At 41.4% G+C, this 25752-nt stretch overlaps 2 protein-coding genes across 2 annotated transcripts; one reads left to right on the top strand and one right to left on the bottom strand.

Moving 5' to 3' along the window:
* Positions 1-434: 434 nt before the first annotated feature.
* LOC139289087 (lymphocyte-specific protein 1-like) lies at positions 435-25350 on the bottom strand. Its single transcript, XM_070910599.1, has 14 exons — positions 25198-25350; positions 19456-19596; positions 16251-16509; positions 15367-15503; positions 14996-15245; positions 13442-13558; positions 12767-12790; positions 12637-12678; positions 12294-12325; positions 11971-12055; positions 11723-11863; positions 11180-11278; positions 10278-10383; positions 435-598 (listed from the first exon to the last, which is right to left on the bottom strand). Exons 1-14 carry the CDS (start codon positions 25254-25256, stop codon positions 573-575), a joined length of 1518 nt encoding a protein of 505 aa, XP_070766700.1. The 5' UTR covers positions 25257-25350; the 3' UTR covers positions 435-572.
* On the top strand, positions 1123-6662 carry LOC139284839 (uncharacterized). The gene is made up of 7 exons (XM_070905182.1): positions 1123-1535; positions 2214-2448; positions 2674-2903; positions 3195-3365; positions 4509-4599; positions 6319-6552; positions 6651-6662. Exons 1-7 carry the CDS (start codon positions 1123-1125, stop codon positions 6660-6662), a joined length of 1386 nt encoding a protein of 461 aa, XP_070761283.1.
* Positions 25351-25752: the final 402 nt, after the last annotated feature.

The raw sequence follows: 25752 nt of genomic DNA, 5'->3' as shown, positions 1-25752 counted from the left end.
AAGCAGCAGCTTTACATGCCTTTCTATTTCCAAGAGTGACGCTTCTTGTAGCCATGCAGCATCTTCAGGACCCAATTAAGAGTTCTGAAACCTGCTAATGAGCCTGTTGTCATGAGAGCTCATAGTTTTCTAAAGTCAGTTGCAGACTTGTCTCAGAGCCATTAGCACGGGTTAAATCAGTACAGTGGGTAAGCAGCTGAACACGCTTTACTGGGAACACAGTAGAAGACGATGAGCTCACCTACACAGTAAATGACAAAGGAATCAAACATCAGAAATCTGTTTAATTGAAGTTATTTCTTTGTATTAAAACATTTACTACTGCTGAAACATCTTGGGATTATTATTTGCAGGATAAAATGAATACCTGTCCAGTTAAAACGGAGAAAGGACTCACTATTTGCTCCACTACGTTTTGTAAAATGATGCCAAAGTGTCACAGGAAATTTGACATTACAACAGGATTTAAATACATTTCCAACCTAAAGCTTGAAATACAGACAATGCTGAAGCGATAGTGGCTAAAATTTGTGCAGTTTCATAGATTTTCTTCTTCTTCTCCAACATGTGTTTCACAAATCTTCATAGAACTGTCCAGCTGAAAAGGAAGAAAAACGATGTATTATCAGCATGTATACTTGTCATACAAACACAATTAATTACCGAAATCAAATAAATAAAAAACAAACTCAGCTGCTGAGATGTCTGGCTTTAAATATGTACTTTCTGGCCCAACTCTGTATTGGAACAAAACTCCTCAACTTCTCACTGATTGAGAACATCACACCATGCATCTCAGCAAATTCCTGCTCTGAAGTCTTAATAATCTAGTTCCTAAGCCCTAAAAGCCAAAAAAGTTTCATCACCAGTGTCAAGGTGATGTGTCTCCTCGTCATGAGACATTTTGTTGGATCTTGGCTCTGATTTTATATTTTTTGGGGGGAAACTTTGACTCAAATAACGTTAGAAGCATTGGTTTTGTTATCAAACAAATATGATTTAACACATTTTAAATGTCAAGCCTATTTTGATAAATAATTTGATCATTTTGTGTCTGCTTTGCTGTTAAATAGATAAATAGGTTGATGTGTCTCATCTGTCTCGCAGGAGTCTGAAATGCTGATGGAAGTCAGCTACAGTAACGGGCTGGATCCTGACCTTTCCCAGCAGTATCCTCCGCCCTTACTGCCAAAACCAGGAAAAGACAACGCAAGGCTTCAGAAACTCAAGAAGAAGAGAGCCAAGAAAAAAGGCAGCCTCTCTCAGACGCCCGTCCCCTTTCGCTCCTGTTTGTCGCCTGTCAACGAAGCGAGCACAGACCTCGAGCACAGCGACCAGTCCAGCCCACCAAGGACACCGGATTCAGCCTACAATGCAGAGTCTTCAGTGTCCAGTTTCCCCTTTGGCTCCCTCTACGATCACTCTGCATCTGCATTCCCTCATCCTCGGAACAGCCCCTATGGCCAAACTGGCAGCTTACCCCCTCAGTCCTACATAGCTCAGATCAGGACTTCTGAAGAGCAGGTGGCTCCACTGTATGAGTGCTCCTCTTTTTTATTCGATGATGTGGCTCCTTTCATGATGCCACCTTCAGCTTCACCACCCCCATCACCACCTGAGCAGGTTCCAGCGCCACCTCTACCCTCTGCTTTCAATTTAAGCACGACACCAAATTCCCATGGGTCAGTCACAACAGTCCCTCCAGTCGCTGTGTTGCAGTCTAGCCCTAAAATATCAACTCACACCCTGACCCTTTCCCCAGCCGCCCCCAACTGTAACCCAGGCCCGGCACCTTCTCAAGTTGCAGACCTACCTCCTGTTCCACTGCTGCTATCAGTTTCAAACACTCAGACACAACCTTTTATTCCCAGCCAGAGGGAGACAAACAGCAGTTCAAAGGACAACTCTCAGAGCCAGACATTGTCTTGGACCACCAGACCTACCAGTGGCAACTTTGTTCTAAGCCAGATGTCCCCTGAGATAACAGCCTCAAAAATATCACTTGTTGAAGCAGTGAAAGAGACAAGGCCTGATGCTGCACAAACCAGGATTTATACATCAAAGGCAACATTTTATGAGATCTCTAAACCTCCCTCCATCCAGGACCTCACAGTAATAAACCCCATCTACCAGGGAGCTTCATTATCTGCTGTATACAATGAAAAAACAGCTGTGTCAGTGGTAAAAACTGATCAGAAACTGTGCTTGTCCAGGTCCCAATGTGGAAGACCTAAGACTCCTTCCTGTGCACCAGCTCGAGTATCCACGCCCTTTTTTGAAATATCGAAACCTAACCCGCTTTTATTTGCTGCAAGTCCTGCTTTCAACTGCTCTCAAGATTTACAAGCTCCCGACGAGTCTCTCAGACACAAATCAGCGATTCAAACTAGTGGTTTAAGTAAACCTCCAGATGCCACAGAAGAACTGAAGCGGACTGATGTTGATCACGTTACTTCAATCAAACAAGCCAGGAATTACAAAGAGATAGAGATTCAAACTACACAAAGGAGTACATTAAATACTGAGCTGTACCCCAGAGAGAATTTAGCTTCAAGTATGGTAAAACCAACACTAATAGAACCAGTTATCCCAAAACCACAAACAAACCAAGTTTCTGAAAGTGAAGCTTCACCTTTGCCAAAGGTTCCATCATTTTTCTCCACTGTACCAAAGACTTCAAGTCTCAACCCTTCGCCAGTGATTTCAATGCAAGCACCACGAAATCCAAGCCCCCTGTCGTCCACTTATCATCCTCCTGTGGTCGAGGCACGCAAGTCTTTGACGTCACTACTGGAGACCCAAATGTCATTAGTGACCTCAAAGCCCAAATCACGATCAATGTATTACGGGCTTACTCCATCTGAGTATGTTGCCTATGGTGGGATTAGGAGTATCGCATCACAGCACAGCCCTGTACCCCCCAGGGTTAATGAAACCGCTTCAAACAATACACAGTCAGATGTAGCTGTAGATGGATCACATGTCTCAAAGTCTGATGCAACCAAACAACTCAATGGACATCAAGATCTCCCCTCTTCCATGGAGGTTTCTACTGCTCACATTTTACAACCTCTGTCAAGTCCAAGGGATTCTGAGCTACCAGCTGAACAGGCCGTCACACGTTGCAACGATGTGCTTGAGGAAAGTCGGTCTGAAGCTCACAGTATTGGGATACAATCACTTAAAACATCTAGCATGGACGCAATAAAACCTGAGCTTCCCCTTGGCTTGGCACAGAAAACAATGCAACAATCCACAAGTGACGTATCCACACCAAAAGCCTCATATTCTGAGGCTCCAATACCAATGCCTAAAGCAGGTGAGGTACACACACAAAGGGCGCCACTATTTTCTATAGAGGCAGCGCAAAATACGACTCCATGCCTGACTGATAGCAGTTACCTGTCAAGTTCTTCCTCACCTTTAGTGAAAGTAGATTCAAATGCAGAAACACAGCATAGTGCAAAAGGGATAGACATCATAGAGAAAAGTGACAATCTTGAGAAAACACCTACAAAAGGAGAATCCAAAGTCACAAATGCAAAAGAACAGTCAGGACGAATAGAGATAGCTCCGGTCCAGTCTCACCAAACTGCTGCAGTCAGTCCATCAACAGCCAATGGTCTCAAACTCCAACTCACTGCGAAGCCCGTTAAAGACCTTGATGACAGTAAAAATGTTCAATCTCCTGCCACAGCGCTAGAACCTAAATTCTCGGGGACTGCCATTGTTAATGGTGAGTTCATTTTAGGAAAGCAACAAGCCACCAAACTGGTTTCCGAAACACCACTGTCCAGTAATAAGGCTACTGCAGCTGTTTTATACAAACAAAGGGAAGAGGTTAATCAGCATATCAAAGCGAGCAACGGGTTTCATCTACCCAATAAAACAAACATGGGGAACATTATGCCTTCTGTGGCTGCTGATACAGAACGTATCCTTGACAAAAGAAACACTGAGCCCCAATTCTCAAATATATTCTCTAAAGACTCAATTATCGTTACCACAGGATCCATTTTGCCACATGAGCCTGTCACAGCATCTGTATGTTCTGCACACTACGGTATCTGCACAGTATCTGCAGCTGTCCAAAGCACAAAAATCACACAACAGCTCAGTGCAGAGACTAAAATTGACAGAAATAGTAAAATAGTAGAAAACAAGATCCATTTGCCCGGAGAAGGTCTCTCTTCAAAATCTTCTCAAGCACCATGTGTTCCAAATACACCTGCTGTTAGTACAAACTTAGTGGGCAAACCTAGCACAGAAATCAAACTACCTGACCTATATGTCACTGCAACTAAATCACCCAACATTAAACTCCCTTTAGATATGACCAGTATGCCCACAAAAAAGCCCCCAATGCTAACTAAAACTAGTGAGAATGTACATGTAAACATGCAGAACAGTATAGGATCCAGAAGCCAAGATAAAGTTGTTCAAGGAGCAAGTTTCTACACAAATTCATGCAGAGCTACAGTAGAGGCTGCATGTGCAACTGTAACTAGCCTTAACATGCCTGCTAAAGATGCAACACTGTCGAGCCAAGTTAATATAGAAGCCAAAGTCCTCACTTATAATAATATTGACACTAACAGAGTCAGCAACTCAACAGTAGACACACAGTTGCATCCACAACCCACCAATGGAAGAGTAGGTTTATTAACTAGGAAAACACCAACAGAGCATCTTCCCACTATACCTACTGGAGGAGAAAACATTCAAACAAAATGTGTTATTGAAACGAGACCAGCTTCTAATCTTTCAAAAGGAAACACAGTACTGAACATGCCTAGAAGTGAAACCACACTGTCCAACAAACCATCTGCAGGACTGCTAACAGTCAGCCAATCTTCCACAGACACCATCTCACCTGGACAACCAGGAGGTGTTGAGGCTTCTCAACACGTCAGACCTGTTGCAGAAACTGCACAGTCAAATAAATCCAATTTGGACATCAATGTTCACAGCATTACTGCTGCTGAAAGCAAAGTCCCCAACAAGCTTCATACAGAAGCTATTTTTCCTATGATGACAGACCCAGCAGTGAGCATTAAACCATCTTTTGATGCCGGTTTTGTGCCGGTTAGTAAACCTACCGTGCCATCTAGCCCTACCATGAGGCATGTCCCACCAAAAAGCCCTCAGCTGAGATCAGACAGACCTGAGAGTCGATCTGCAACGAAGCCAGTCATCGATGCAAAACCTGTTTCTGGTGCTGTTGCTCAAACAAGAATCTACACAAACTCAAAAGTGGATGGTAGACATATCGCTGAGCAAAGATCATCTGAGACATCTGCACCACAAATTACTGCTAAAACCACCGTAAAAGAACAATCTCCTTTCAACCAGCCAATTACAGTCAATAAACCTTTAGCAAGTCCCCCTACAAAAACAAAAAATTCTCTAACAACTAAGACTGAGTCAACAACAACAACTTCTTCTGGTTATGTCATAGGTAACGTGTCTAGTAACCGTGTAGAACAACAAACCATAGCAAGGCAAAGTCAAATCACATTGTCTGGAGATAATCTTCAAACCTCTGAGAATTCAATGAGCTCTCAGACTGGAGTAAAACAATTTAGGCAATCTGTCACTGAAACAACGAAATCTAAAGAAACCAACATTCACACTGTAAATACTCAAACCGTCTCACACACTGATTTAAATATTCACTTTGGTGCAAATATTCATCCCCTTGCTGAGTCAGCCAGAGATGCTAAAGCCCCACTTAGCCCTCATACAGTAACTAAACCTTGGAAAGCAACAAGAGCCTCCCCTCTACCCGAGGCAAGAGTGCGTAATACACCTATTCGATCCTATACTCCAACCTTACCCCAGTCCTCTCAAACTCCCGTCTCTTTAAACCATACTACAGAAACGAAACCCTGGTCAGTCAAAATGAAAGACCAGACAAAACCGCCTCTTACTCCTCTTCGAAGTATCACACCTACAAACACTGTTCAGCCCTCTGCTGAGTCAATCAAAGAGAATGTCTCAAAACCAGAAATAAAACCACCCATAACTAAGGACACTTCAGTCCTGACTAACAGTGCTGAGGTAAAAGTACATTCCCAAGCGCACAAGATAAAAACAAATCTAGCAACAAATTCAAGTAAGGAAGGAAAACTTCCTTCACTGAACACTGAAACTAGCGCTCCCATCCATTCTACCGATCTTGTTTTAACCAGTAAACCTACACTAAAAGCACAACCTCCCACTAAGCCGGTAGAACCAACACCTTCCTCTGCCACTGTAGAAACTACACCCTCAGTTGTAAAATCCGATTCCTCAAAGTCTCCCCCCGGTCCAGTCCAGATTAGCTTGCACACCAGTAATGTTCAGCCATCGACAGAGCTACCAGTAGAGAACATTTCCCCTGCAAAGCCAGCAACAGATACTGTCATGAAACCGTCCATAGTTAAAGCCGCTGTGATTGATTCTGCCACTCCTGCCTCTCTGCCTCAGGCCTCAGTCTCAGTCAAAGCTCCATCCCCAAACAGAGGAACATCACCGCCATCTCAGCAAAAAACTGGACTCAAAGACAAGGACGTTCTGAGGACCAAAACTACAGCTGCATCGACGGAAGCCCCGGCAGTCAAACCCTCCACGAAGTCAGCGACATCAACTGCATCTTCAACTGCTGATAGGAAGACAGTTAAAGCAGAGACATCCCCTTCATCCGCTGAGCCCAAAGCAGTCCAGAAGCTGAAAGGCCTTAAGGGTAAGCTCAGCGGATGGACACGGCTCAAGAAACACATGGTTGTTGAGCCAGAGGAACCTACATTTCCACAGCCGGAGGTAAAATCTCAGGTTGATTCCAGTGGCAGCAACGAAAAAGCAGATCAAGGTGGTAATGATGTGTCGTCAGCAGAACAACGTGCTAATCAGGACGTGGTTATGAACCAAGAAGGTCCCAAGGCGTTGAAGATGTGGGATGCCCTCCTCTTTCAGATGTTCTCTACCAAAGACAGAATCATGCACCAGATCAACACCACCAAGAAAGATTCAGATGAGAAAAAGGCCTCTAAAGAAAATCAAGCAGAAGTTCCTTCTTTTGTCAATCGTCTGCCGATTTTGCTGTACAGCCCCCGTTTTGATGCCAGGAAACTCAAAGAGGCGGCAGAGAAGCCGCTCACGAAAATAGCAGCAGTGTTTGAAAGGGGGCTCATAAAACGCAAATGTCAGGAAGACGAACAAAAGGACTTCAACAGAAAAGCCAGAGGATTTGGGTCGAAGAAAACTACGGATGTGTAACTTGAACTGATGAAGTATGTTTGGGGTTGATAAATGATAAGTGATGTGTGCGATTTGGAAGAAAATAGACATAAAACCATTTGTGGATTTCTGCAATAGAACAGCCAAAGTTAATTTATAAATCATAAAAAGGTGAGCAGGCCTTTAAATTTAAACTTTGTGCTTACTTAGGATGTATGAGTAAGTGTATAAGTTAGCAGTTATAGCTTTTAAAAGGTCAAAAATAGACAGTGGTAATACAGGTGTGGCATCTTTGCACTTTTAATAAAATCAAATAAGGATGTGACAAAAAAGAAAAAGATAAGGCAAACAAAGAAAGGAGCATTATATACTGTACAACTCTACTTGGATAGATTTTCCCTTTTTTCATTTGACGATGGCCTAGATGTAGTGTTGAATGCATGTACTGTAGATACTTTGATAGAATAAAAGGTTGTTTCATTTGTAATGCTCTAGCTTTTTCTATTTTTCTAAACGAAGTCAGGCTTTTAGTGTACACCGCTGGTAGGCTGTTTTTAATCTCGGTGATAAATAGGGCTTTTACATTCCTGGAACAACAGGGCAGATGGATTTTGAAAGAAGGAAAACAGATGTATGAAGGGTGAAGGTCCAGTCAGAACAGATTTAGGTTTCTGCAAGTCAGGTATGGATGAAAATGAAGCAGCAGGCGTCCAAGCTTTCGATCAGGACAGGAAACTACAGACACATGGGCTGGTACATCTTGGGGCTGGGAAATATGGAAAAAATATAATGATACTTCATGTAGTGTCAGTATATATGATTGTATAGTATCACTTGAAGTTTATAGGTGCGTTGGTGATGTTGTCTTTTTGTTTCTAGCGGCTCTGGGGATGGCAGTGTTGGTGCCTGTTGGTCGGTTGGTCCACCATTTTGGTCTTAACTGAAATATCTTAACAACTATTGGAAGTATTGCCAATACATTTTGTACAGACATTCACGGTCTCCAGAGGATGAATCCGACTGACTTTGGTGAACCCCTGACTTTTCATCTAGCACCACCGTCAGGTCAAAGTTTTAATTTGTCAAATACTTTGGTTTATGACTAAATACCTGCAAAATTAATTAAATTCCCATCAGCCTCTGCTGTACTAATTAGCAAATGTTAGCGTGCTAACACACTAGACTAAGATGGTGAACATGGTAAACATTATTCCTACTAAACATCAGCATGCTAGCATTGCCACAGTGAGAATGTTAGCATGTCTGGGAGAAAACTGACATTATAATTGCTTCTTTGGTGGTATTTGAGACCATCACATCATACACTGTCCAGCCCTAATACATCCCAGAGCCAAATTCCTGTTTCATCATATCACCAGTGTTGTGTGAAAACTCTTGACTTGATGATCCAAGCTCCTCTGTCAGCTGAGGAAAGTCTATGAAGTGAGCTGGAAAAAGTTTTCCTTAGTTGCAAACAGTTGGAGATCCATCGTTTTCGCTCCACATCGATGATATGATACCAACATTTCCAACCACTGTAACACATAAACGTAGTGACCCTGTGGGTGAGAGTAATTTCCTGCCTTGTGGTGGATCGTCCTGGACATTACTGAGTTTAGATTGTGACTAGGATGTAGGAAGTGAAGACCAATGAGTGATGATGAGGCCTACAGTAGGAAGACAGACTAAAGGACTAAAGAAGGACAGTTATTGAATGATGAGCGTGATGTTTCACAGCTTTGGAGGATTTTGCTGCTGCCATAGCAGATATTAGCATGTTGTTACACCTTTTGTCTCTACATTGGATTTTAAAAATAGTTGTTTTCCCCAAGATGACCATCATGATGGAATTTCTTTTAGGTGAGGGGGACGTTTACCCCTATAAGCTAACCACAGCCCCATTTATGACATTGATGCTTAAACTATAACATGTTTTTGTTTACTGTGTGATTCTCAAAAATGCATAAAAATGAATGTGAAACTCTTGTCTTGTATTTCTAATTTTTTTTTATCACAATGCTTTGGTTGGCAGCATAAATATAACAACAGCAGGTCACAACGGAAGGAGTTAAAACTGTAAGTTTAAAAGGTGACACAACACAGCTGATAAGTCCTTGTTAAATGATAAGGTTTGTGTTTTTCTATATTTTTGTTATTGTAAACAAATCCCACAACCAACAGTGTTAGCCCATCTCTCAATTCTTTCTGACTTCCCAACCCTGTCAGTAGCCCTCTCGCTCCTACTGAAGATGTAAACCTTAAATAAATGGGTCTCGATTATAAACTTTCATTATTTAAAAGGGCTAAATAATATCCTGAAGCTGGTCATTGTAGTTTTTAGCAAACGTTACTCAAACAGATGGAAATAGTGCCTTTGATGGGGACTATTTTCAGCAGTGGATTAATCCACATTTGGTGCTGTAGTGAGTATTTGGGGCAGCAGGACGGTGTTTGTGGGATTGAGTCAAAATGAACTACTGTGTGTTCATAGTGATGAAGAAACAGTGAGGCTCACTGATGTGTTTTAATAGTTTTTTATGGCACAGAGGAAGAGGATGTATTAGGCAGTGATACACACAATACCTGTTCATAGATACACTCACTGTTGGTTTTGGTCTTTTCATGGGATTTGTTGACAATAACAAAAATGTAGAATAATACAAGCCTTATCCTTTAATTTGTTTGTTACGAAGTTATTTGGGTTTAAATGAAAAAATGATCTTCTTTTGAATAACAAGTCAATGTTATGTTTTAATCCTCACACTCTGTCTTATATACTCAGTCAAATTAAACTTCACCAGTTTTGCAGCTTAGTTAAGTTAGAATGAGGTTTTCGAATGCAGAACCTAATCAGCATCAGTAACACTAAGTCTCTGTGAAGGTATTAATCTGAATTATTAAATAACTAATTAAATAAATAAATAATAATAATAATAATAATTACAATTTATAACAAATTATTTAAACAACAGGTACAAATTTAAACATGTCTAACCTCATTACAGAACATCTGTAGTTGTTTTCCTGCAGAATGAATGAAGGTTGAGGGAGTGTCTTACCTGACCGGCAGTTTGCTTCTTCACTGCAGCCGTCGTCAACAGAAACCTTCTCATACTTGCCGTGACCCGTCACCACAAACTTATATCTTTTACCAGTACAGCTCTCCTGAAATCCAGTAGATAAAACAATGTTTATCAGAGACACATTCACAAACAAATCTGAGGGGTCTCAAGAAAAGAAAGAAAAAATATTTATGTCTTTTACACAAAACTATGTTCACTTTTTCTGAAGTTTATGAGAAATCTGAGAAGGAACTGATCATGATGTCCGTCCTCACTAAGGTCATAGTCAAATGGACATTGCCTTTATTGTGAAGGGTCGGGAGCCAAAAAGATTCGTAAATAATGCCCTGGGGGGTCTTAAATCACACTTCAACTAATTTCTTATTCAACACCTGGTTTTCAAGGAGGCTATCTGTTGATGGCTGTGGATGGAGAGAACATTGCAACATTCCTAGCATGCTCATGTATTGCACCACTGTGGAAAAACACTGTTATCCAATAAAGAGAAGAGGAATGTAACAAGCATCAATCGACAGATTTTGGAGTGTGAATTCACACATGTGCTCGTTAAATTTTAAAACACCACCAGGTTTAAATATAGCAACACACAGTTTGTCATCTCTGCCTGAATGACGCTGCTGCAGACACAAGGGGGCAGACTTTCAGTGGCTGCTCTGTTAAACGGGGTCGAGATGTTTCACGCCAGATGAAAAGAGGCTGGGCTGTGGCTGCATGAAGCAGACAGCAACAGAGAATAATGCTGATTGATGAGAGTCAATTAGAGGGGGAGGGGGGGGCTGCTTTGTGAATCTTACCAAATATACAGCAACACAGTGACAGTGAAGCAAGGAGACAAGTTTCATACAATCCTTGTAAATCAGGGTAAAATTCTGACTTACTGTTGGTTTGAAGGGCGAGCTGCATCTGCTGCCATCTTCACTTCCTTTCACCCACTGATTGATGAGATCAGCAACGCCGACTCTTAAACCATCTGCATCCTGAAACCGAAAAGAAGAAACATTCATCAGCACGTGGTTTTCTGAGCCACCTGCATCTATTTCGTGGACCCTAAATATTTGTTTTAATTCTGTGTCTACCCTTCAAGAATGCAAGGAGCGCCCAAACAAACATTTCACGCAAAAATATTAGTGGTTTAGTTTTCATGCTGCTACTTTTATCATCGTGTATTGGGCAAAAAAATAATAATAACTATTTTCTTAAAAATCAGATGCTAAGAAACTGTTTCAAAGGGTGTCATGAATAGTTTAAAATCCAGAAATTCATTCGTCCATCAGATTTAAAAATATTGTTGCAGTATTTTCCTCATAAAACAACTTTCTCTGGTTATGTAGTGACTAGTTTTAACAACCCCAATTCAACCCCCAATTTCAACCTCAACCAGAATTATATGACTGATGAAGTTCATCAGTTAATCTCTTAACCTTAGATGGTGTGACCGAGGTGACGGTTTGGTTCCAGGCTTCTCCGGCCTCAAACAGGTTCTTCTTGGAGGAGACGGGTTCAGTGGGACTCGTCAGGTCCGTCGGCACCTGACCGCCTGATCTGCCTTCCTTTGAGGAGACCTGCGAAAAATAAAATGTGATTCAGATTCAAGTTTGTGGAGTTAAGGTCAGCGTTTAGAAAACAATGATACCCACTGAAAAAAGAGGCCGACTCAGTGGGGTTTTACCTCCAGAGCGTGTGTGTACTGCTCCAGCTTCTTGTCAATCTTGGAAACAGCAGCAGGTGGCAGCGTCTTCTTTATGCTGCCGGTGCTTTAGAAGAAGGGATAAATGCTCGGATCAGTCACGGTAAAAGTATATTTCTGTTAGAAATCTAAGTACATATGCAGCTGTTGTACAAGCATCAGTTGGATTTATATTCTTAGGAACATTTCCAAGAGGTGGAGCAGTGCTGGAGACAGACCGAATCTGAATGGTTGAGTCAAAGTCATAGAAGAACAACAGTAACTGTTTTATTACAAAGCTCAGTCAATCACAAACACAGACTCACCTTTTCCTCAGAGACTCAGTTCTCTCTATGATCTGAGGAAAGAATTAAAACAATCGACGGTTAAAATCCTTTTACACACACACATTTAAAAATAATACTATAATATCTGATATTATTGTTTTATATGAGATTAAACAACAATAATAATAATAATAAAACCAATAAGACACATTGGACATAAAACAGTGTGCTAGCATTAATTAAAAAGATTCGTTTTGAGAAGGGATTTAATTCTGCAAGCTAACAAAAGACAGAGGCAGAGAGCAGAATTGACCTGCTACATCTCTGATCTTATGGCAGCTGCTGACCTTTGACCCTGACACTCGTCCACAGCAGCACTCACCGTGCATTTCCCGTCTGTTGAGACTCTGCTGTTCACTTCATCCTGTAAAGACACACAGATCACAGATACAACTCTGCCATGCAGCATCAGTGTAAGTATATGTAACAGCTGACACATGCACAGGACTTACTGGGTAAAACTGGATGAGGAGTTTCTGGTGGAGCAGCAGGGAGGATGGAAGAGAAAAAAAACTTTTTTAGCGTGGTTAACACGACACAACACTAAATCATTTTACCTTCAGTGATTCGTCACATTACTTTAACCACTGGCAGCCTCTGAAGCTGACATCCTGTAGATCCCCGATCCAACACAGTGGTCCAAATCTGCACAGCTGCTTTATGACATAAAATGGGAAGAAGCTGCTATTCTTCCAGAGCCGAGTGACAACAGCCTCATAGCAACCGGAAACAATCAGGTTTATGGGAAATGTAATTAGTTAGAAAACTCCCAAACTAACTAACATACTTTACTGTGTTATCAAGGAAAATACAGATATCAGATTAGGACTTCATCTTTAACTGCATCAGCCATTTTCTGGGTTTTTTGGCTGTTGAATTTTGCCGTATGTGGAGAGATTAACTGCATTAGAAAAATCTGGTCTCTGTCCAACTTGGTGGTTAAATGAAATATAAATGTAAATAGGCAGAACAGTAAAAGCCTGATGTTTTATGGCAGTGTTTCCTTTAAGACTGAGACTGCCAGTCATCTCCATCACAAGTCACTGTTAGTTGCCGTACTTATTGATGGTGGTGTTCAAAAATGAAACATTTCAATGCTATTTGAGTCTGAAAACTTTATGAGATACCTTGAATGTCGGGCTCATGGGACCGTAGCAGTTCAGCGGCTCCTCGCCTTCGCTGCTGCAAAGAGAGACTGTGGATCTCCTGTTCACCTCCTCACTCCTGCTGCCCTCCATCGAGCTCTGGGACAACACCAACATACAAATGTCAACCAATGGTACCATTTTATAAGCAGAGGTCTGATCAAACCTGATCAATAGTAAAAAAGTTAACAGTATAACTACCTTATCGTGTTAAAAAAGTATAATCTCAAGAACAGTTTTCCCGAATATCTGTTCTTTCTCCCTCATCTTTTTCTACAATAATGGTTAAAACTTTTAAAAACTTACGGAGTTATTTGGTGGCAAAAGACTAATGAAACGCTGGAAAGCCACGGGTGCTAGAAGTAGGAATTTGTTACAACAGCTTACATCACTGCTGCTTTCGTCAGGCTGCACGCCTCGTTTCTACACCCTGTGAGCCAAAGCAGCATTCTTTTACTTTATTACTTTCAGATTTGAAGCCAAATTCTATGGACTGTGAATTTTCTAATATGCGTGCATGTGTTAGATTAAATTTTTATGGAACACTGAGAGAAACAAGATGTGTTAGCGCACTACTGCTCAGTAGTGAAAGTATTGTCTGAATAATACGTCTAAATTCCTATAAGACGCCCCACAATGTGAGAGAGTTGGACATAACCAACAGCATAGTTTAGGTAGAAATGTAAAGTTTGTTCTGGATGATGACATGTGGACAATAAAGGAATCCTGCTACAGAGCGATGTTTTTAACAGTGGGTCCCTGTTTAATTTGTCCTCGCTCACACACGTCATGACGGGATAAACATTCCTGCAGGTGGTTTAACACAGGTGGCGGTAATGTGCCAAGAAACACAGCAAGGTGTCAGCGAAGGTAGGGAAGAAAAAGACATGCTCGCAAGTAAACATGAGAAGAGAAAGATCGGCTTTGCAAATGTTTTACGAGGACGGGAATGGATTCAACATGTTGAATAACTTGGTGAGAATACACGCACACATGTTTTAGTGGGTAAAACACCTGAAGGCACCTTTATTCTCAAAAGGGTTTATCTGCGTGGGAGTCTGAATGTGCTCAACAAATATCATGTCAGTCTAGATTATGAGAAGTCTCCTGAGCAGATCTGACAGCCTGAATGCTAAAAACATTATTATGAAGTGTACAAAAATGAAACGGTTCCTCCTTTCACAATTAAATCTTGTCATGTCCGGTGCATAAATGGAAATTGTGGTGCTGGAGGAAAGGTCAAAAACATTAGGATCCATCCTCTGGGGACCATGAATATCCACAGCACAATCCATCAATTTTCAAAACACCTTTATGAGGGATGATAAGGAATCATCCTCCGGTGACCATGAAAACATCTACAGCGAGTTTCATGACAATCTGTGCGGTTGTTTCCAACATATGTAGGTGTGGCCTGATGACGCATGAAGACCAACCAACTGAAATGTCATTTCTAGGTGTCCTCACTAGTGGGGCACAACGTACAGATAATCATAATAGCAGCAGTAGTAGCAATAGGATTATTGGAAAGCCAACCCTGTCTGGCACCTTGTGCGTTTCCTCCTCTTCCTCCTCCTCCTTCCTGTGGCTCTCCGCCCTCCTGAGGTGGAGGTCTTCCTTCTCTTCATGTGTGAAGCTCAGTTCTTCTTCCTCCTGATCATCTTCATCTCCGGGGTTCTGTCGGGTTTCTGCCGACCTCCCCTCCCTCTGCAGAGCGACCTGCATCTCTTCCTCTTCCTTCTGCTCCTCCCGCTCCACCTCCCCATCCACCCTGCAGGCCCCTCCACTGTGGAGGAGATGATGAAAAGTTATTGAATGGAAAAATGAGCATGTTTAGATCCCAGGATCCGAACACACCGTACACTGCACCAAAAGAGAAAAAACTATTTATGAGATTAAAAACACACCGTGGCCTCATCGTCCCCGCCACCAGGTAGGACGTCCTGTCTGCCGGTTGGCCCATGGCGTGCTGCAGCCTGGCGTCCTGTGGCAGGAAGACCGTTGAGCTGTATGACGTCCTGACTTCCTTTCTGTTGCTGGACATCTAAAACGAACCAGAAGCAAATCAGTTGAGATGTTGCTCCACAGTATGTATCTGAAAGCATATAAATGTACCAGAGGTGTGCAGACGTTATGAAGTGTTCTGCAGACTGACTTCGGCTACAGGTAAAACTGTAAATACTGAGATTGGAGAGTAAGTTTTCAGAATCATATATAACAGAGTTTGAAGCTTGATAATGAGTCTGAGTAGTTTCAGAGAACTCTTTAAGGGCTGTTTAGTCGCACATGTTTTATTTATCACACTCTTAATTAAAACATTGATGCTTTTGATTAGCACTTGCTCAGTTGATGCATTTGTTGTTATAATATCTATATCTATTAGTACTATTTGAGTTTCTTGTTTCCTAAACTCAGCACACCTGCAAAACAGAACTTGTTCCTTGGTGTGCTCTTTCCAAATGTGTAAATAAAAGGTTAAGAAACAGGCTGAAGTATTTACAAACTACTGCAATGGTAGTTATGAATACAGCCTTCTCTTTTGCATTGAATATTTAAACAACACTAAGCGTCGACAGTAATGCCAGCAGCTCTGTGAGGCTGATGAAACATTAAGGGATCACCAAAATTATTACAATCCATTCCAAGAAAATGTTTCACTACGTTTCTTTGTAATATCATCTGGAAACCAACTTGGAAAGTGTTGATTTAACACTGATGTGTTGAGACTGAGCATCAGACACAGACTCATGTGTTATTTTAACCCCAGTGTTGACTGCACTGATCTGTGTACCTTCTCTGGAGGTCTTGTTGAAGCTTCCTGTGACCGACCGCTTCGCTCTGGCTCACGTCCCTCCTCCTCTCCGTCCTCCTGCCGTTTCTCCTCTTCAGGCTCTGGTTTCCGCTGTGGTGTTGAAAGTCTCTGGTCCCGGGCCCTGCAGTCATCCGGCACCTCCTGCTCGTTACGATTCTCCAACCTGTGGCTCCAGTCGCTGAAGCCCTCGTCCTCCTCCAGAACCAAGCAGCACCGGGGCTTCAGCTCCTCGTCCAACCTGGGGGCCAAGTGGAGAACCGTTACCTTTTAGTGACCTCTCCTGACCGACAAGAGGCGGAGTCAAGTTTTACTTTGAACAAATGCAGGTATGATACAACCATGTCAGTGGTTTAGAGGACTGATGGAAGGGTCTTTCTAGCTTGAATTAGTAGGATCAAAGCTCTGTTTCTGAGCCTGGATGAAGCCTTCAGGTGAACATCTGAATCCCAGCAGGCAGATAAAAGAAACTATTCTCCTCAAAATGTTTTAATATGAATATGTTTTCATCGTTTCTCCCTGGAGGTGATATCTGTTCAACCATTTATATTCTCTTTCTCTTCTTTGTGTTGATTTCCTTTTAATACAAATGGCCCACAGTTTGTACTTGTTTTTGTTGTTTTGGGGTAATATATATAATTATTATATATATAATTATTTTCTATTTTCTATGATAATTGTTTCCTCTGGATGATTTGTGTGATTTTCATGCTTCACATTAAATTAGATTTAATATGTTATCCAGCTCTGCTCTGATTGGTCCAGTCTGAGAGTAGATTGAATCAGTACAGTGTGCAGATCTTTTGTTCGACTCACGCTGCTGTCGTTTCTCCACGTCCTCCATCTCGTTTGCACAAATCTGCTACATGCTAAACACACTTCATCCTGATGTGAATGATGGGTGATGCCACAGACGTGGTCTTCTGGAATATGTTGCTGCACGGTGTCGGGGTTTGTCTCCTGCTGATGGGGTTTTTTCACCCAGGTTGGGGTTGAGAGTCTCTGCCAAAGGTTTCTGACAGGGCAGAGTGTTGAGCCAGGCGGCAGGTGGCAGACAGGACCTGCAGCTTCAGACTCCATGGAAACAGAGGCGGTGCCCATGGAAACAATAAACAGAGAGGCACTGTGTCCTCCTGTTCCAGGTCAGCAGACTGGACCTCATCAGCACTAGAAAAACACCTAAATACTAATGCTGGCGGTTTCTTAATGTTAGCTGTGTGTGTGTTTAACCTTCATTTAATTCAGGCTGACAGGAAATGTTTCACACACAATCACACTAAAACAATTTCCACCGGTGGCCTCTGAGGTCTTAAACGTCGTCTATAGCTGATCTTTAGTTGATCCTTTGTCATGTTTATGATCACATCCACCAGAGATTATATTTTCAGTCCGGTTTGTTTGTGAGTCCGACAGCAGGATGTCTCAAAATATACTCAACACATTTCTGTGAAATTTGGTGGGATGTAAAGCCATCAGGTGTGGACAGCCATTTACGATTTGTTTTGTGTTTTGACAAATAACTTCTGAAACGTGACGGAGAGAAGCTGTTTCTTTCTGGATTTCTTTCTTTTGCAACATGAATCATTTTTTGCTTTTGATTTTTCATCCTTCTTCACACAAAATTCCCTTCTATCATAACCATGTCTGGTAAATGAAATACTTGAGCCCCCAAAATGTTTGAATTTGTTCTTTGATTTGCCACACAAACAATTTAATTACCTGAATCATTTTAATCCAACGCTCATGATACAAGAAACTACCCAAGAGTATGGCTGAAATACAAATAATTTAAGTTGAGTTTATCATCAAGTATTAACAGAGTATCCGGATTATTTTGTGCACCAACAAACTGTCTTAACTGTTGTTTACAGCCTGTTGTTGAACGAGCAGTAGATTAATATCATTCAACTCTCCGGGCAGCTAATGAGTGAACCGGCGAACGGTGCAGTATTCGATGCTGTAAATGAGCAGCTCAGCAGCTCACAGTCTCAGGTGAGGAGGATAGACCTGCTCGGATGTCACATCTCTGACCAATTAAACAGAAACTGATGGTACGGCAGCTTTCTCAGCTCATTCACCAGCAACATCACTGGACTGTAACTGGACTGAACCGACTGATTAAACACGCACACTTTTCCCCTGTAATCAGCACTGCAGGTAATGGGGAGACTTTTCCATCCAATCAGTGATGTAAACACACAAATGTGCCTCCAAATTCAAAACACAGGGATCTATCAGTCCCAAACTGAGCTGAGGATAGTTCAAGAGGGATTTTTTTACAACTTGGCAACCCAAATATTGTTCTCACTAAAGGCTTGTTACTAATCTTGAAATCTGCTTATTCGCTTTCTTTGTAAAGTTAAATGAGAAAATTGATGCCACTCTCAAATCTGTATGGTAAATATGAAACTACAACCAGCAGCCGCTTAGCTTCGCTTAGCATAAAGAGAAACCTCGTAAGCTCACTAACAAACATGTTGAATCTAGATTGTTCTGTATGAAGTGTAAAAATGGTGGTTTTACAAGGCAATACATGGCGGACTATTTCTTGGCCGGGAGCAGTGACTTCCTGGAGTCTTGTCATCACCATGAGGTTGCTAGGCAACCAGTTTGTCACACTTAAACAAATGAGATATAAAAGTGAGCTTTAGAGGTGCTTTTGAGTCTTGCTTTGGACAGAGCAAAGCTAGTTGTTTCCCCATGCTTTCAGTCTTCATGCTAAGCTATGCTAGCTGGCTGCTAGTTCTAGCTTCATATTAGCTGCACAGATATGAGAACAATGTTGTTGTTTTTTTATCTATCACTCAGCAAGAAAGTCCCAAAATGTCCAACTATTACTTCAAAGCATCAATAGCTAATTTACTAACCTTTAATAAGCCATTAGCTCCATCTTATAACCCTTATGAAATACTTCATTAGAAAGTTAGGGTGAAATAGGACTTTCACAGGGCGAACATGTTCGGAATTCTCCTTTTATTTGAGGGGAGAGTAAACACATTTCTTTGTGATGTTGAGGTCTTTTGGAAACTTACTTAGGACAGTAAACTATATTTAAAAACAAACCTACATCGACATTATTAGAGAATAATGACAGCTTTACAGTAGCTCTGTGTTTCTGGTCTGGCTGGTAGATATTTATAACTGTAAGGCCTGTACAGTGAGGTGTGTGACAGTTTGTCGTACTCACTCTGTGTTGTGTGTGAGGTCGTTGTGTTGGGGGGGCTCTGGCCAGGAGGGGCTCCCCTCTCCTCTCTCCTTCTCCCTGGCTCTCCTCCTTCGCTCCCGCTCCACCTCCTCAGCATCCTCCTGGCTCCGCTGGGCCGTCACCCTGCAACCAACGTGGACGCCAACAGGCTGTCACCACACCACCTCCCACAACACCTCAGAAACTCTCAGTTAGCAGTAACAGAGTTCACCAGGACCCTTCAGACAGTGGTGTTACACCTCTTCACATACAATGTTCTCGTTTTCCCCCTTAAGTAGCTTCAAGATAAGAAAAATCACCTTCCTAGATGAAGAGATTTACTCCCATTCAGACAGAGGAGCATTAGTGAGGGCCAACACTGATGTTTGACAAGGTCTGGCTCGTTCCAGTTCACCCCAGAGGTGTTGGGGTCGAGGTCAGGGCTCTGTGCAGTTCTTCCACATCAAACTGGGAAAACCAGTTCTTTGAGGAGGTGGCTTTCTGCAGAAAAAAGGATCTTCCCCCTACTGTTGCCCCAAAGTTGGAAGCACGTTATTGTCTTAAATATCAATGTAGGGAAGATAAATACTGTATGTAGAAAATTTTAACCATGTTATCTGCTCCACCAAGCACGTTGGTACCCACCTACACATTATTCACATTTCCTATCAGTTATGTGTCTGCTACAACAGTTAAAGGTATGTAAAAGTTTATGTCTGAGGAAAGTGGATTTAAAAATCATAGGAAAGAATTAGTTGGCCTTCTCTTCAATAGAAAGCTCATTCAGTTCTTCTGTCTGATCGGCTCTAGTTTCCAGTGGGCGGGACTTGATAACAATAAGCCTTTTTATTGTCCAAGCACATCTGGTGGAGCTTGAGCCAGCTGCTGTGCTGTTTCACTTAATTTCAATCTCTGGAGGGAAACAAATAGAGAGAGAGGGAGGAGGTGAAGAGATGGAGGAGGAGCAGGAGAGAGACTTTAATCCTTTAACTCCATCTCGTCATACTTGTGGAGGTCTGGAGAAAATCTTGTCAAAAGAACTGGAACGAGAAGAACTTTGGAAGTAATCAGTCAGCCGTTTGATTGGACGTCGGTGTGAACTCTCTGGAGAGCACCTGTTGTTGGTCTGAAAGGATCATTTAGATTTGGCCATGATAACGTTGTACTCACCAAAGTAATTGCTGAGATCTCAAAGAACGTGGTGTCATAAGTAAAAATGTCTGACTGGGCAAGAAACATGACAGTCATACATGTCTTAAACCAACCAGGGTTAGAAAAACTTAAAGCAAACCTTCTGAAAACATCCATCACAGTTTACAGACTGACTTCTTGGTTCAACTTTGACCTACTGCTCTTACTGTAGTTGTGCACACACGGTTCTCCTGTTCAGTGATGGATTTTTATAACTTTTAGCGCGTTTACAACCTAATTGTCTGATTGATGGAGTTCCTCAAGTGTCACATTTTATCATAACTGACAGAAACGATGGCAAAACAAAAACAAAAACCTGACCTAAGTTGTAATAAACCAGAATCCTTTACAAGGCACAATTTTCAAGCCCAATAGACAATAGTCAGATGCCCATACAAACACTGAAACCACCACAGTCCTCCTCCTGAGCTAAAATATATCCAAAGATAACACAACGTTAATATGAGGCTTCAGCAGTCTGACTTAGACAAGTTACACAATCAAGTGGATATTCTCCAAAGTTACTCTCCTTTTACTGCAAAATTCTCTCTTTGCGTTTCCTTGTTGAGCCGCAGAGGAGGGAAAGTAACGCAAAAGAGGGAATTTTGTACTAAAACAGCCGCAACTTTGGGAGACGCTCACTTGATTTTACTAACTGCTTTGGCTTAAGATCAACTTCACAGTGCATCTTCGCACAGAACGAGGACTGATAAAAATCTGCTGGTAAAAGCAGATTGTGAATTCAGTCACAACACTGCAGCAGCATCATGGAAGAAAAACGGGCCAAAGCCTCGAGCTTGTTGGTTCTCATTAAAAGAATACATAAAACATGCAGACCATCCTCCTTTGTACCGGCCAATTGCAGCTAAATTCGATGCATAGGCCTTCGCCCAAAAAATATGATTCATTTTCCCAACATGTCAACCCCTCGCTTCATCAAACATTTGGCATCTTTAAAGGGCAAAAAAACAAATTCAGATATGAAAGGCTGATGCGAATGTCATTGGTTATGGCTGTTGGTGAGGACAGTCCAACATGCTGCGGTCATTATTATGTGGGAAAGTGACCTACATAAGATCATACTCACTAGAGATGTGGGAGTCATATCGGCCAGAGTCAGTCTTTGTCTGCTGTAAATCAGTTTGATGTGTGATAGGACTGCTTTGGCTTCTCAGTCAGGACATTTTGTTGGGGGAAATGGGTCAACTGGGGATGAGGTTTGATTGTCTGAACCTCATCATTGCTGCCTGAAATGCAACAAGGGGAAGGAGTATAAAATCCCTAAAGGACCATATCAGTGGTCCTGCATGTGTTGCAAGTGTTTTTATTGGCTCAAAGCTTTAGCCAATACCTACAAATCACATATATTCTAATCCTCTAAACTCCAACTGAAGATATTTGGTATTTTATTTAGATGGTCTAATATCTTGTTATTATTATATGTAGGGACTTGTACAGTAATAACTGTAATAACTTAATATCTTGTGCCAACCTTAGAAATTACATTTATATACAAATAATTTGCAACAGAAAAACACTGGAAACACTGGAAAACAGATTACGTATTCTATTGACATCATGAGGAAATGTTGTTAGTTGCCAGATATGGCAGTAAAATGTTCACTGACAACGTATTTCATCGTTTTCGACGAAAATAATCTGATCTTACAATACAATCATTGTGACTACAGCATTATTAAAGTTATGTTTAGGCACTGGCAGCACTTTGTTAAGGTTAGGGAAAGATCATGATCTGATTTAATACAGAAAAGGTCTGTTTCATGAACCTAACCACAGACGGGATTCTGAACGCGAACCCCAGACTCTGGTGTCTTGAGCTTTGTACGCCCCCCCACCCGCCCACCCCCACCACCTCTCTGTGACTCAAGATAGACAAATGTAGCACCTCATTCACTCTAAAAGACGAAGCCTCTGAACATAATCCAAGCAGCGATTATGTTTGACACCACAACGTGATTGGGAAAAAAAAGTTTCGTAATATATATATATGTATATATATATATATACATATATATATACATATATATATGTGGTATTTCGAGGAGACAGGGTTGCTTGTGCGCACACAACATAAAAAAATAATAATCTTAAATGTCTCCAAACACGAAGCTACAAAAACCATCCACTGTACAGTGATGATAGATGATCAAAAGGCATTATGGGAAGTGTAGGAAATCACTAACTGAAGCAGATGTAGGTGACGAATGTCTGCTCTGCTTTATTCACACTGGTACAGGGTATTGTCTCTGCAGGGCCGTCTGTCCTTCCAGGTACCTTCAGAGTCTACGGGGACATTTAACACGATGCTGCGAGGCATAAATGTGAAACGAGCAAATTATGGAGGAAATCTGTCTGATACACATCACTTTTTCCACCCTTTACACAATGAGGCAATGGAGGCCGGGGGAATGGCATTTTCTTTGTGTGTGTGTGTGTGTGTGTGTAGTGGAGCAGGAGGGGGTTCAGGACTCAGCCAGATGATGTCATGGCCATTAAGGAAGTTGCAGCTATAAAAGAAGCCATTGACCTCAGAGCTCAGTGTCATTTTCAGTGAAGTCACACAGTAATGTTCCACAGATCACTGAGGGAACAAGACCCTCTCTGACGATAAGGAACCGGAGTTAGGAGAGGGACGCAAACACAGAAAACAACGCAAGAAACCAGGCTCCCGTGTTAGAGGAGATCAATCAGAATAGACGGAGTTAGGTGGTCAAATTAGGCCAATGGAGAACAAAGGACACAATTAAAGGTGATTGAATTGAAACAGATTGTAATGGTGGAGAAAGATAACTTAAATAGAGGCATTTCAGTCCAACTATAGAGCCTCCACCATCTGTCTACAGAGGGGTTAGAGATGTTATTCAGTGCTATTCGAGTACAAGGCTAATAATTCTCATTGCTTCATCACAGAAAGCCATTCTGAGCTGCTCATGGCGCTGACGTCACAACTGGAAAAACTAATGATATCAGTATTTGATTTTTCAGATAAAGTGTGGCAGATCGAGGGAAATACAACCATTAGTTTAGTTTACTTTCATTGTTGATGAACCCCAAACGGCTTGTTTCATTAGAGGTGGGGGTGAACACCGAATGATGCATCAGTCATACCTGTTAATAATAACTCAGTAATGGTGAACTGTTGATGCCCCATTTTAGCAGTTATTAAACTCAGCTCATCGCCTCTGACAGCCGGATCGTAAACCACAATCTGGTCTTCCGGTTATCTGGTTTCTCTTGTGTTCCACATGGTTGGATTATTTTTTGACCACATCTTTTGAGAACACATTATTAACTGGCAACCATCGCACGTTAATGCCGAAGCCAATGCAGAAATGCTTTAAACTGCAATTTTCTAATGAACACGACACCAATCTTTGACTGTATTCAAATAAATGAGGAAAACCCCTCAATTCTTCCAGAAACACAGAGTCAATATGTTTTTAACTTTATAATATGTGTCATATGGTTGCCATTTTTCAACTCCACCTGAGCTCCAACGTTTTTTCCCCAGTTTGGATTTTCTTGCTTCAGAGATTTAAAAAGATTGTATGAAGCTGTAATCATGTACATTATATACATTTTACACATTTTAATTAAACATGTTACATATTTCAATTTGATTAAAGCAAGCACTCCTGCTCTTCTACTGCAGTTCAGCAAGAGTTGACGCCTCAAAAATCCCCCTCTTACAATAATTCAAATAAATTATTATGAGGCTGTAATTTGGGTTTACCACTTGATGTCATCTTGGGTTTTTTTTACTGGAGACAGAAAACCTAAATTTAACCTCTAACCCTTCTGCAAAACATACTCATTACACTTTAATATCTCCTAAATTACATAATCTTTTACAATCGCAACCACATTACAGGAAGGGGGAAGAAACTGATTGAGTTTTTCCCACATTGTGCTTTTGTGAACATAAACTGTTTTTCCAGTTGTGGAATATTAGTACCAATATATTATATTATTATCAATTAACTATTATAATATTAGTATTCGGTCAGATGCTCTACTTTAGTAAAAGGGACAAATAGTATCAAAGTATCAATACTACACAGATAGAAAAGAGTAAAAGTACCCATTATGTAGGCCGAATGGCCCCTGTCAGTGCTACATTATTAGAAATGATTGTATTACTTTATTTGTTCTGGTCGAGGTCAAGTACATTTAAATATTTTGCATACTGCTCGGTGTACAGTACTGTAAATCTTTTTAAAGTCCTTATCTGCAAAGTAAGTAACTGTCACATAAACGTAGAGAAGTGAAGAGTACAAGTCAAATAAGAGCAGAATACTTAAGTAAAATACAAATACCTTAGAATTGTATTTAAGTGCAGTGCTAGAGTACGTGCAGTTACTTTCCACCAGTGGTTTATTAATATTATATTATTTTATGATGACTGCATGAAAGTCACGTTCTGCTCTTCTTCTGAGAGGCGATCTATCACGCACCTTTAGCAAATTGCAAATTTCATCCTGCAGGTGTGAAAACATCTGCGACGGTCATGCGTTCAAAGCTTTTTTCTCTCACCTGATGAGGTTCTGCAGGAGCTGTCTGCTGGAGCTTTTCCTTCTGATGGGTTCTGACATGGTGGACTGGGCTGCTCCTGGTCTCTGATTCTGGTTCTGGTTGTAGTGTAGCCGCTGGTCCCGGATCTGATCTTGGTTCTGGAGGCTTAGAACTTTCCTACAGCTGCTCTCCTGTTCTTCTTCGTCTGTCTCTGTGGTTCATGTTGGCCTCTCTCTCTCTCTCTCTCTCTCTGTTTAGTTGCAGCTCTCTCCTCCCTCCATGTGGTTTTCATTGAAGCCTTTTGACCCCCCCCCCTCACTCTAACAAGGGTCATGTGACTCTCCCAAGGGAAAGTAAGATGATATCATAACAGTGGATCTGTGATAATATTATATGCATGTATATTGTACATATTCACATTGTGAGGCAGCGAGTGTGTTTATATCAGCCTGAGAAATAATCAATTACTATATTTAATTCTTTAAATATGCAACTGTGACATGAAGCTTCTTCTTCTTTGTTGTTTTCTGAATTGAAAATTTATTAATTTCCATTAATTTTACCAATCAATGTTTC

This window comes from Enoplosus armatus, chromosome 1, assembly GCF_043641665.1.
Source record: "Enoplosus armatus isolate fEnoArm2 chromosome 1, fEnoArm2.hap1, whole genome shotgun sequence".
Taxonomy (NCBI): domain Eukaryota; kingdom Metazoa; phylum Chordata; class Actinopteri; order Centrarchiformes; family Enoplosidae; genus Enoplosus; species Enoplosus armatus.
This window is presented reverse-complemented; position numbering and strand designations above follow the sequence as displayed.

Coding starts and splice junctions, on each gene's coding strand:
- LOC139289087 (XM_070910599.1), bottom strand. CDS start 25,256: ATGTCAGAACCCATCAGAAGGAAAAGCTCCAGCAGACAGCTCCTGCAG. Junction 16,510..19,455: donor GACCTCACACACAACACAGA/GTGAGTACGACA, acceptor CTTGGCCCCCAG/GTTGGACGAGGAGCTGAAGC. Junction 12,056..12,293: donor ACTGAGTCTCTGAGGAAAAG/GTGAGTCTGTGT, acceptor CTTCTTCTAAAG/CACCGGCAGCATAAAGAAGA.
- LOC139284839 (XM_070905182.1), top strand. CDS start 1,123: ATGGAAGTCAGCTACAGTAACGGGCTGGATCCTGACCTTTCCCAGCAG. Junction 1,536..2,213: donor GAAGAGCAGGTGGCTCCACT/GTATGAGTGCTC, acceptor GTGCTTGTCCAG/GTCCCAATGTGGAAGACCTA. Junction 2,904..3,194: donor ATTAGGAGTATCGCATCACA/GCACAGCCCTGT, acceptor TAAAACATCTAG/CATGGACGCAATAAAACCTG.